The 13625-nt window shown below is 39.2% G+C and overlaps 1 protein-coding gene across 2 annotated transcripts in view; it reads right to left on the reverse strand.

Annotated features, from left to right (window-relative positions):
• The window catches only part of AGAP2 (ArfGAP with GTPase domain, ankyrin repeat and PH domain 2), a 636919-nt gene that overhangs the window by 11336 nt on the left and 611958 nt on the right, over positions 1-13625 (reverse strand). For both annotated transcript variants that reach the window (XM_053708205.1, XM_053708204.1), the window contains one exon: positions 2604-2859. In XM_053708205.1, the coding sequence (XP_053564180.1) occupies positions 2604-2859 (256 nt within the window). The remainder of the gene's footprint in view (positions 1-2603; positions 2860-13625) is intronic.

Genomic DNA, 13625 nt, shown 5'->3' on the forward strand with positions numbered 1-13625 from the left:
TCTTCCTATCTATCTAACCATACCTTTAGTGTAGCCTTCTCCGGAGCAGCCTCTGCCCCGTTCCCACTTTCTGTTGGGGCACCTCAAGGCTCTGTCTTCAGTCCCCTTCTCTTTTCAATCTATATGTCATCATTAGGTTCCTTAATAAAGTCCCATGGGTTTCAATTTAATTTGTATGCCGATGACACCCAAATCTTCCTCTCTGCACCAGACCTACCTCCTTCCTTACTAACCCGTGTCACTAACTGTCTTTCTCATAAGTCATCTTGGATGTCCTCTCACTACCTTAAGCTAAATCTCTCCAAAACTGAACTCCTTATTTTTCCCCCTTCTTCCAAAATCTCCACCCACCCAATTTTCTCTAACTGTTGATAATGCCATCATAACCCCTATCATTACCCCTATCCCACATGCCCGAAGTCTTGGGGTCACACTTGACTCAGACCTTTCCTTCCCTCCTCACATTCAGTCCTTGGCTAAAGCCTGTCGCTTCCAACTTAAAAACATCTCTAAAATTAGACATTACCTTACACAAGACACAACTAAGATTTTAATCCACTATCTCATCCTTTCCCATCTCGACTACTGCAACTCAGCCTAGCTGCTTTACAATCCATAATGAATGCCTCTGCCAGGCTCATCTTCCTTACACGTCACTCTTCATCTGCTGAACCTCTCTGCCAATCTTTTCACTGGCTTCCTCTTGCCTCCAGGATTAAACACACAATCCTCACGCTGACATATAAAGCCCTCAACTGCATTGTTCCCCACTACATTTCAGACCTTGTCTACAGATACTCTCCCTCCCGTCCCCTTCGCTCTGCTTGCAATCTCCTACTCTCCTCCTCTCTTGTTACTTCCTCAAATTCCCATTTACAGGACTTCTACAGACTGGCCCCCATCCTGTGGAACTCCCTGCCTCGCTCCACAAGACTCTCCCCTAGTTTTAACAGCTTCAAGCACTCCCTAAAGAGTCTACTATTCAGGGATGCATACAACCAACACTAACCTTTCCTAACTCCATCGCTTTCTCCTTGAACCCTTTAGAATGTAAGCCTATGAGCCCAGCTGTTTGTAGAGTGCCTTCATAAGAGCCGACTACAAAAGTGCAATTCTCGGCAGGGCCCTCTACCCATTTGATCACTATAAATGTTATTCTGTATACCAACTATGTTTATAGCGCTGCAAAATCTGTTGGTGCTCTACAAATACCTGTTAATAATAATATTAATAATTAAATGCTGGGTGGACATGATTCACTGTAGCCATTTAACATCACCGGATAAAGGGATCGCTCAATAGAGTACACAAGAGGAATAAAGAAGCGATCAGTAAATGAAGGCTATACCGGGAGCATGAGTACGATATTCTCCATTTACACTTGGATACAAGAAGTCAAAGATTTGGATTATAAATTGCCACTTGAATCCATTACAATTTGAATTTAAGAGTAACGAGATTGGAGGCATACCATTGGCCAATGGAGGTCACGTGACCTAAGGAAGAATAACAGACACAGTCATTCTAGGAATTCCTAAAAGACTGACATTGTAGATCCGAAATTAACGCTAAGTGACTTTTATTAAGATATCTAGCTAGAGCTTTTTGATAAATTTAAATTTTAATTGCTGTATTTTTAACACTATGTGAATTTATGAGTGCGCACTCGTTATTTTAAGGTTAAATAAAGCCTAAATAGAATTTTATTATTAAACCATTGTGTCTTCAGCTTTTTGAGTGCTTCTCTATCTTTTAATTTTATTATGCATCGTTTTTTACTGTTAAGTACATGGACAGTATAAAGAGAAGTTTGACGATCAATCAAACCCAATACCATTGTGTATATTTAGCTGTGTAGAATATTGCAGCGTCCTGTAATATGCACTTTAGTTTCTCTGGCAGGGGAAATTCCATACTTTTAAGAGTTAAAGGGATACTTATACCAAATTTTTTCTTTTATGATTCAGATAGAGCATGCAATTTTAAGCAACTTTCTAATTTTTCTCCTATTAACAATTTTCTTTGTTCTCTTGGTATCTTTATTTGAAAAAGCAGGAATGAAAACTTAGGATCCGGGCCATTTTGGGTTCAGCATCCTGGATAGTGCTTGCTGATTGGTGGCTACATTTAGTCACCAATCAGGTAGTGCTACCCAGGTGCTGAACCTAGAATGGGCTAGCTCCTAAGCTTTCATTACTGCTTTTTAAAAAATAAAAAAAAGATACCAAGTGAACAAAGAAAAATTGATAATAAGAGTAAATTAGAAAGTTGCTTAAAATTGCATGCTCTATCCAAATCATAAAAGAAAAAAAAATAGGTTTAGTGTGCCTTTAAATTACAGGGAAACTGAATAAAATAAATAATGAAAATACACTGTAAATATTTTTACTGCACATAGCTAAACAATTTAAGGGTTTTATATTTTGTTTAATGTCGCTTTAAGTGACTTGGTGAAATACAAATAATACTACCTTAATATAGTTGTTATGTATTTAGAATTACACAAATTAAAATATTAAAATATTAAAAATAAAATGGAATACCACCAACAATTTCAGTAATCAGTTTGTGTAGCATGTTGTCATTCATAATAGAAGACTCACCCAGACAAGTAACTGTGTGATCACTACATGGGGTAGTTCACAGGCCACATGAAGGGCAGTGCGTCTATCCTTGTCTCCTGTGTTTGCATTGATCTGCTCCTTGTTGCTGTGGGCCAGGAAAAGTAATATATTGCCAAGATCCTTCTCTTGTACAGCTCTAAACAGTTGTTTTACCAAGGGAACGCCTGGGCTTTTTAGTGGAGCCAAGAATAACCGCTGCTCATACTTGGCTCTGATCCACGACTCCCTCTCTTCTCTGCAATAAAATAAAATGCAAACAAATATTTCACAGTGTAATGAAAATGTCATCATATGAAGAAACATTATTCTATGGCAATAAACAAGTGGGAGTCCAAGGTAAGAAAAATCATATTTTAATCAGGATGCTTTGACTGGCAGCCAAGGAAGAGAAAGAGTGAGTAGGTGTAAAGGAAGGATGTGTATTTAATGTAAGATACTGTATGTGTGTGGAATGGGAAAAGGGTGATGTGCAGGTGAAGAAACACTTGGTATATGTTGAATAGTGGAACAGGGCATGTGTAGTAAGAGAAATTTGGGGCACATGGATGGAGAAAGGATTTTGTGTAGGATGAATAATATTTGCAATGTGTCGAGATTGGAATGAAATTTGTAGGCGAGAGATTAAGTATGTGTTGAAGTGGTGCACCTTGTGTGTAGAGGCATGAGAGATATGGTATGTAATAAGAGGGGTGTGTGGAAGGTGGTAGTGAATGTGATATGTCAGTGTTTAGGAGGGGATATTTTGTATATATGGAGGAAAGCACAAAGCGTGAGTAGTATAAATGTGATGTATGTGTAAAACAAGACAGAATCTAGCATGTGTGGAGAAGGGTTAAATGTCTGTATGGGAGGAAAGAGATTTGATATGTGTAGATGGGGTAAACAATTTGTGAGAGAGGAGAAAGGTTTGGTATGTGTGGAGAGATTTGATGTGTGTGTAAGAGGAGGTGGAGTTGCTATGATTGTTGGGATGTGATGTATGCTTAGGAGGAGAGAGATTTAGTATGTGGAGAAGTTGCGATGTGTGTGTGTATAGGAGGAGTGAATTGGTATGTTTCTGGAGGGAGATAAGGTGTGTGGGCGGAGAGAGGATTGGTGTGTGTGGAGAAGGTGTGATGTATGTGTAGGAGAAGACAGATTTGGTATGTTTGAAATAGGTGCAACATGTGTAGAATGAAAGATTTGGAATGTGTAGAGGTGGGTGCTGCATGTGTGTAGGCAGGGAAAGGGATTTGGTATATGTGGTGTATGTAGAAGAAGAAATTTTATATATGTGTAGAGAATAAAACATGGGTGTATGAGATAGATTTGGTTATTTTGAGGGGATACCAAGTGTGTGTAAAGGGGTGTGAGGTGTGTGTGGGAGGAGAAAAATGTGGTATGTGTGATGGTGTTTGAGCTACAGATTTAACAGTGGTTTGATAACCTTTACATAATTATTACACTATATAAATAATTAATATATTACCTTTCCCACAACTGTTCACAGTTCCCAGACACTATATTTTAAGTTGATTTAACTTTAAAGTGCTTTTATGTAATATTAATTTGATCTAGAACGCATCTATTAGTCCCAGCTATTTCCTGAACTGCATGCTCTAAAACTGTTTTTACTGTTAATTCCTAGATTCCAAAAGTGATGGAACAAAAAGTGGACATGTGGGTGAACACCTATGACTGTGCATTTGTGTATGTATGTGTGTGATTCTGTAGGTGGCTGTTGCATTATCTATGTGTTGATATTGACTCTGTGGTATGTGTGAGATAGTATGTTGTGTATAATATAGATAAATGCAAGATGGTAATACATTAATCTTCATAGATGATTAAAGTTTTATTGAGTCAAGGGCAGCTAAATATCTAACTACACATCTACTCTTAATTTATTTTAACCTTACCAAATGATAAAATAACATCAGAATCTCTCCTTTAACTAACCCTCAAATGGTTCCTCCTCTAGGACAAGCCAAGCTTTAATAGTATTGTGACTTAATAAAATATATCATAATTGAGAGCAGCATAAAACTATTTTTGTTCTCTGGCAGCTAACATATAAGTGAAAATATTGTTAGGCCAGTATCATATACCATATCAGGATGAATAGTCAAATAACATCCAAGATATTCTCTGACAGTTGATGATCAAAGGATACCACCTCTAAGTCATCTTCTTTACTCACATCTGACTGTATATTATGACAGCCCTAAATTAAGATACTAGCAAAGGGGATGGATGCACTAGGGACCCAAAACTGATTGAAACAATCATTTATTGCAGACATTGCAACTGTCTATTATTATTATTATTATTTATTTGTATAGCACTGCAATATTCTGTAGCCCTGGGTACAGAGATAGAGGTATGAAATGACAAAAATTTGTGATAATATACAAATACATAACAGAATACACAAAACCATTGTAGAAGGACCCTGATCTGAAGAGCTTATAGTCAGCAGGTTGAGGGCGCTGAGAAATAAAGATTGGAGTAGATTGTCACATGGATTGTGGTTGCAGCAGTGAGTCAAGGCAGTTTAAGATTTATTTTGTGTAGGATTAAAATCAGAGGAGATGTAGTAAGCCTTTCATTAATAGGCAGGTTTTTCAAAAAGCTTATGAATGTATACAAGTTTGGAGACATCCTGAAGGAGCAGAGTGGAGAGTCCAGGGGACAGAAACAGTGTTTGAGAAGTCTTGTACGCAAGAGTGGAATGTAGAGATAACAGGAGTGGAGAGACGTAGGTCAGAGGTTAATAGGGAGAAGATGGCGGGTCTGGGAGTATTTGGAGATGCAAGAGGAAATATAGTTGGGAGTGAGACTGTTGAATGCTTTATAAGTTAGGGTTGCTTTCAAGCATATTAAGGAGCTTAGTAAAGCTGAGGCTTTGAGTATTTTTCATAAAAAGAAAAAATTCAAGAACATGGGGTCATGATTTCAAGCTCTAGAGTAGTAGAGTAATTTGCAGAAGCACTTCTTTACAGAAAGAGTGATTGATTCATGGAATAAACTTCCTCAAGAGATGGTAATGACAAATACTGTGAGGGACTTCAAGAATGCCTGGAATAAGCATAAGGCTATCCTACAAACTAAATAGATTTATACTTGTAGGAAATAATGGTTGGGCCTATGGTTCTTATTTGCCATCAAAATCTTCTATGTTTCTTTGTTTGAATCATATTCTAGAGTGTATAGGGAGCCAATGTAGGGACTGGGAGAGTGGAGCACCTGACGTAAATCAGTGACATAGGTGGATGAGTCTACCTGAGGCATTTATGATAGACTGGAGGGTTGAAAGGCAGGGTTTGGGAAGTCCATGAAGAAGTAGGTTGCAGTAGTCAATGTGTGACAAAATGAGGGAATGAATTAGTATTTTGTTGAGTAAGAAAAGGGCGAATTCTGGAAATATTGTATAGGTGTGCACAGCAGAATTTGGAGTGAATGTGAGTGCAAAGTCAAGTGTGACCCCAAGACAGCTGACCTGGGGGGAGCTGTTGAGAATAGAGTTTCCAACCATAATAGAAATGCCAGGTGTGGGATGTATAGGAAAGGGGAGACTAAGAAACAGCTCAGTTTTAGACAGACTGACTTGGAGGTAATGCAAAAGACATACAAGAGGAAATTGCAGAGACAGTAGGTAATCTGGTTGAGTAAAGAAGGAGATATATCAGGAAAGGAAAGGTAAATTTGGGTATCATTATCATATAAGTAGTACTGAAACCTAAAAGTGTACAGATGTGCATTTGTCTGAATTTTGCTGATTCTTCGAGTTGTCCAATACACAAACATCCAAAAACATTATTGGACAAAATGGACGAAGAATAAATGATTGCATGACAAAATTGGGTTGTTCATTTGTTTGTCCTATTTGTTGCCAAAATTGGTGCAGGAAGGGAGTTAAGGAGTTATATTGCTTGGTAAATCAGCTTCTTTGTTTGTATTGATATACAGGGTGTCATTCATGTGTTCACTGTCCCTTGTCCAATCCTGCCATAGTATTACTAATGACTGGTGTTAGGGACAGCAAGTCAGGCACTAAAAGGTGGAATTTAGTCATACATGCTTGTCTAATCAAGCCTTAACCTAGCAAATGGAGGAGGGAGACTCGGGAAAGCTTGGACATTTATAATTGTGATTAGAGCTATTGGAACATGCAGTTATGACTTTTGTGCTTCGTGATGAATCCAAATCTAATATTCTCCAAAAACAAATGCCCATCAGGATGAAATTCGGCCAAACTGAACATTTAGAAAAATCAGGATTTTTTGGATGAAACAAATATTTCCCCCATGTCCATCGGCTAGATTACGAGTTTTGCGATATGAGCGGTGCAGTACTAACTTGCAAGTTATTGTCACCGCTCACTTACCAACAGCGCTGGTATTACAGGTTTACAAAAACCCGGCATTAGCAGACAAGAAGTGAGCGTAGAGCAAAATGGAGCTCCAAACCGCACTCCAATACCAGCGTTGCGATAAGCTGCGGTAAGATGGTTTTACGTGCTCGTGCACGATTTCCCCATAGACATCAATGGGGAGAGCCAGCTGAAAAAAAGTCTAACACCTGCAATAAAGGAGCGTAAAGCTCCGTAACGCAGCCCCATTGATTCATATGGGGAAACAAAATTTATGTTTACACCTAACACCCTAACATGAACCCCGAGTCTAAACACCCCTAATCTTACACTTATTAACCCCTAATCTGCTGCCTCCGACACCTACATTATACTTATTAACCCCTAATCTGCTGCCCCCAACATCGCCAACACCTACATAATGTTATTAACCCCTAATCTCTTGCCCCCAATGTTGCCACAACCTACCTACACTTATTAACCCCTAATCTGCCGCCCCAATGTTGCCACCGCTATACTAAATTTATTAACCCCTAAACCTAACCCTAAGTCTAACCATAACCCTAACACCCACTAACTTTAATGTAATTAAAATAAATCTAAATACAACCTACTATTAATAACTAAATAATTCCTTTTTAAAACTAAATACTTACCTGTAAAATAAACCCTAAGATAGCTACAATATAACTAATAGAAACATTGTAGCTATCTTACGCCTAGATTTAGAGTTCTGCGGCCAAAGGGGTGCGTTAGCTAAGCGTGCTTTTTTCTGGCCGCACCTTTTAAATACCGCTGGTATTTAGAGTTCACAGAATGGCTGCGTTAGGCTCCAAAAAAGGAGCGTATAGCATATTTACCGCAACTTCAACTCTCGATACCAGCGGTGCTTACGGACGCGGCCAGCTTCAAAAACGTGCTCGTGCACGATTCCCCCATAGAAAACAATGGGGCTGTTTGAGCTGAAAAAAAACCTAACACCTGCAAAAAAGCCGCGTTCAGCTCCTAACGCAGCCCCATTGTTTTCTATGTGGAAACACTTCCTACGTCTGCACCTAACACTCTAACATGTACCCCGAGTCTAAACACCCCTAATCTTACACTTATTAACCCCTAATCTGCCACCCCCGCTATCGCTGACCCCTGCATATTATTTTTAACCCCTAATCTGCCGCTCCGTACACCCCCGCCACCTACATTATCCCTATGTACCCCTAATCTGCTGTCCTAACATGGCTGACCCCTATATTATATTTATTAACCCCTAATCTGCCGCCCCCAACGTCGCCTCCACCTAACTACACTTATTAACCCCTAATCTGCCGACCGGACCTGAGCGCTACTATAATAAATGTATTAACCCCTAATCCGCCTCACTCCCGCCTCAATAACCCTATAATAAATAGTATTAACCCCTAATCTGCCCTCCCTAACATTGCCGACACCTAATTTCAAGTATTAACCCCTAATCTGCCGACAGGAGCTCACCGCTACTCTAATAAATTTATTAACCCCTAAAGCTAAGTCTAAGTTTAACCCTAACACCCCCCTAAATTAAATATAATTTAAATCTAACGAAATAAATTAACTCTTATTAAATAAATTATTCCTCTTTAAAGCTAAATACTTACCTGTAAAATAAACCCTAATATAGCTACAATATAAATTATAATTACATTATAGCTATTTTAGGATTTATATTTATTTTACAGGTAACTTTGTATTTATTTTAACCAGGTACAATAGCTATTCAATAGTTAAGAACTATTTAATAGCTAAAATAGTTAAAATAATTACAAAATTACCTGTAAAATAAATCCTAACCTAAGTTACAATTAAACCTAACACTACACTATCAATAAATAAATTAAATAAACTACCTACAATTATCTACAATTAAACCTAACACTACACTATCAATACATTAATTAAATACAATACCTACAAATAACTACAATTAAATAAACTAACTAAGTTACAAAAAATAATAAAATATTTACAAACATTAGAAAAATATTACAACAATTTTAAACTAATTACACCTACTCTAAGCCCCCTAATAAAATAACAAAGACCCCCAAAATAAAAAAATGACCTACCCTATTCTAAATTAAAAAAAGTTCAAAGCTCTTTTACCTTACCAGCCCTGAAAAGGGCCCTTTGCGGGGCATGCCCCAAAGAATTCAGCTCTTTTGCCTGTAAAAAAAAACACATACAATACCCCACCCCAACATTACAACCCACCACCAACATACCCCTAATCTAACCCAAACCCCCCTTAAATAAACCTAACACTAAGCCCCTGAAGATCTTCCTACCTTATCTTCACCTCGCCGGGTATCACCGATCGGTCCTGGCTCCAAAATCTTCATCCAACCCAAGCGGGGGCTGGCGATCCATAATCCTGCAGCTGAAGAGGTCCAGAAGAGGCTCCAAAGTCTTCATCCTATTCGGGAAGAAGAGGCGATCCAGACCGGCAACCATCTTGATCCAAGCGGCATCTTCTATCTTCATCCGATGAGGAACGGCTCCATCGTGAAGACCTCCAGCGCGGATCAATCTTCTTCCGACGACGTCCAACTGAAGAATGACGGTTCCTTTAAGGGACGTCATCCAAGATGGCGTCCCTCGAATTCCGATTGGCTGATAGGATTCTATCAGCCAATCGGAATTAAGGTAGGAAAATTCTGATTGGCTGATGGAATCAGCCAATCAGAATCAAGTTCAATCCGATTGGCTGATCGGATCAGCCAATCAGATTGAGCTCGCATTCTATTGGCTGTTCCGATCAGCCAATAGAATGCGAGCTCAATCTGATTGGCTGATCGGATCAGCCAATCGGATTGAACTTGATTCTGATTGGCTGATTCCATCAGCCAATCAGAATTTTCCTACCTTAATTCCGATTGGCTGATAGAATCCTATCAGCCAATCGGAATTTGAGTGACACCATCTTGGATGACGTCCCTTAAAGGAACCGTCATTCTTCAGTTGGACGTCGTCGGAAGAAGATTGATTGGGCTGGAGGTCTTCACGATGGAGCCGTTCCTCATCGGATGAAGATAGAAGATGCCGCTTGGATCAAGATGGTTGCTGGTCTGGATCGCCTCTTCTTCCCGGATAGGATGAAGACTTTAGAGCCTCTTCTGGACCTCTTCAGCCGCAGGATTATGGATCGCCAGCCCCCGCTTGGGTTGGATGAGGATATCGGAGCCAGGACCGATCGGTGATACCCGGCGAGGTGAAGATAAGGTAGGAAGATCTTCAGGGGCTTAGTGTTAGGTTTATTTAAGGGGGGTTTGGGTTAGATTAGGGGTATGTGTGTGGTGGGTTGTAATGTTGGGGGGGGGTATTGTATGTGTTTTTTTACAAGCAAAAGAGCTGAATTCTTTGGGGCATGCCCCGCAAAGGGCCCTGTTCAGGGCTGGTAAGGTAAAAGAGCTTTGAACTTTTGTAATTTAGAATAGGGTAGGGCATTTTTTTATTTTGGGGGGCTTTGCTATTTTATTAGGGGGCTTAGAGTAGGTGTAATTAGTTTAAAATTGTTGTAATATTTTTCTAATGTTTGTAAATATTTTTTTATTTTTTGTAACTTAGTTCTTTTTTATTTTTTGTACTTTAGTTAGTTTATTTAATTGTAGTTATTTGTAGGTATTCATTTATTGATAGTGTAGTGTTAGGTTTAATTGTAGGTAATTGTGGGTATTTAATTTAATTTATTTATTGATAGTGTAGTGTTAGGTTTAATTGTAACTTAGGTTAGGATTTTTTTACAGGTAGATTTGTAATTATTTTAACTAGGTAACTATTAAATAGTTCTTAACTATTTAATAGCTATTGTACCTGGTTAAAATAAATACAAAGTTGCCTGTAAAATAAATATAAATCCTAAAATAGCTATAATATAATTATAATTTATATTGTAGCTATATTAGGGTTTATTTTACAGGTAAGTATTTAGCTTTAAATAGGAATAATTTATTTAATAAGAGTTAATTTATTTCGTTAGATTTAAATTATATTTAACTTAGGGGGGTGTTAGGGTTAGGGTTAGACTTAGCTTTAGGGGTTAATACATTTATTACAGTAGCGGCGAGATTCGGTCGGCAGATTAGGGGTTAATAATTGAAGTTAGGTGTCAGCGATGTTAGGGAGGGCAGATTAGGGGTTAATACTATTTATTATAGGGTTATTGAGGCGGATTAGGGGTTAATAACTTTATTATAGTAGCGGTGCGGTCCGCTCGGCAGATTAGGGGTTAATAAGTGTAGGCAGGTGGAGGCGACGTTGAGGGGGGCAGATTAGGGGTTAATAAATATAATATAGGGGTCGGCGGTGTTAGGGGCAGCAGATTAGGGGTACATAGCTATAATGTAGGTGGCGGTTGTGTACGGAGCGGCAGATTAGGGGTTAATAATAATATGCAGGGGTCAGCAATAGCGGGGGCGGCAGATTAGGGGTTAATAAATATAATATAGGGGTCGGCGGTGTTAGGGGCAGCAGATTAGGGGTACATAGGGATAACGTAGTTGGCGGCAGTGTACGGAGCGGAAGATTAGGGGTTAAAAAATGTAAATATAGTGGCGGCGATGTGGGGGGACCTCAGTTTAGGGGTACATAGGTAGTTTATGTGTGTTAGTGTACTTTAGAGCACAGTAGTTAAGAGCTTTATAAACCGGCGTTAGCCCAGAAAGCTCTTAACTACTGACTTTTTTCTGCGGCTGGAGTTTTGTCGTTATATTTCTAACGCTCACTTCAGCCACGACTCTAAATACCGGCGTTAGGAAGATCCCATTGAAAAGATAGGATACGCAAATGACGTAAGGGGATCTGCGGTATGGAAAAGTCGCGGCTGGAAAGTGAGCGTTAGACCCTTTCCTGACTGACTCCAAATACCGGCGGTAGCCCAAAACCAGCGTTAGGAGCCTCTAACGCTGGTTTTCACGGCTACCGCCCAACTCTAAATCTAGGCCTTAGGTTTTATTTTTATTTCACAGGCAAGTTTATATTTATTTTAACTAGGTAGAATAGTTACTGAATAGTTATTAACTATTTACTAACTACCTAGCTAAAATAAATACAAATTTACCTGTAAAATAAAACCTAACCTGAGTTACACTAACACCTAACATTACACTAAAATTAAATAAAAAAAAAATTCATTAAATACAATTGACTAAATTACACAAAATAACAAACACTAAATTACACAAAAAAAAAAAGAAATTATCAGATATTTTAGCTAATTACACCTAATCTAATAGCCCCCAAATAAAAAAAAACCCTAGCCTAAACTAAACTACCAATAGCCCTTAAAAGGGCCTTTTGCGAGGCATTGCCCCAAAGAAATCAGCTTGTTTACCTGTAAAAAAAAATACAAACAACCCCCAACAGTAAAACCCACCACTCACACAACCAACTCCCCAAATAAAACTAAATAAAAAACCTAAGCTCCCTATTGCCTTGAAAAGGGCATTTGGATGGGCATTGCCCTTAAAAGGGCATTTAGCTCTTTTTCCGCCAAAAACCCTAATCTAAAAATAAAACCCACCCACTAAACCCTTAAAAAAACCTAACACTAATGCCCGAAGATCCACTTACAGTTTTTGAAGACCCAACATCCATCCTCAACGAAGCCTGCAGAAGTCCTCAACGAAGTGGCAGAAGTCTTCATCCATCCGGCGCGGAGCGGGTCCATCTTCAAGACATCCGGCGTGGAGCATCCTCTTCAATCAATGTCTTCTTCCAAATGAGGTTTCCCTTAAATGACGTCATCCAAGATGTCCCTTAGATTCCGATTGGCTGATAGATTTCTATCAGCCAATCGGAATTAAGGTTGAAAAAATCCTATTGGCTATTGCAATCAGCAATAGGATTGAGCTTTCATCCTATTGGCTGATCCAATCAGCCAATAGGATTGAGATTGCATTCTATTGGTTGATTGGAACAGCCAATAGAATGCGAGCTCAATCCTATTGGCTGATTGGATCAGTCAATTGGATTGAAGCTCAATCCTATTGGCTGATTGCATCAGCCAATAGGATTTTTTCACCATTAATTCCGATTGGCTGAAAGAATTCTATCAGCCAATCGGAATTCAAGGGATGTCATCTTGGATGACGTCATTTAAAGGAACCTTCATTGTTCAAGAAGACGTCGATTGAAGAGGATGCTCCGCGCCGGATGTCTTGAAGATGGACCCGCTCCGCATCGGATGGATGAAGATAGAAGATGCTGTCTGGATGAAGACTTCTGCCTGGTTGGATGAAGACTTCTGTCGCTTCGTTGAGGACTTCTGCCGGCTTCGTTGAGGATGGATGTCGGGTCTTCAAAAACTGTAAGTGGATTTTCGGGGGTTAGTGTTAGACTTTTCTCCAACATTGGTGTGTCCGGTCCACGGCGTCATCCTTACATGTGGGAATATCTCTTCCCCAGCAGGAAATGGCAAAGAGTCCCAGCAAAGCTGGCCATATAGTCCCTCCTAGGCTCTGCCCACTCCAGTCATTCTCTTTGCCGTTGCACAGGCAACATCTCCATGGAGATGGTTAAGAGTTTGTGGTGTTTAGATGTAGTTTTTTATTCTACTATCAAGAGTTTGTTATTTTAAAATAGTGCTGGTATGTACTATTTACTCTGAAACAGAAAAGGAT

The sequence above is a fragment of the Bombina bombina genome, chromosome 3, assembly GCF_027579735.1.
Source record: "Bombina bombina isolate aBomBom1 chromosome 3, aBomBom1.pri, whole genome shotgun sequence".
Classification (NCBI taxonomy): Eukaryota; Metazoa; Chordata; class Amphibia; order Anura; family Bombinatoridae; genus Bombina; species Bombina bombina.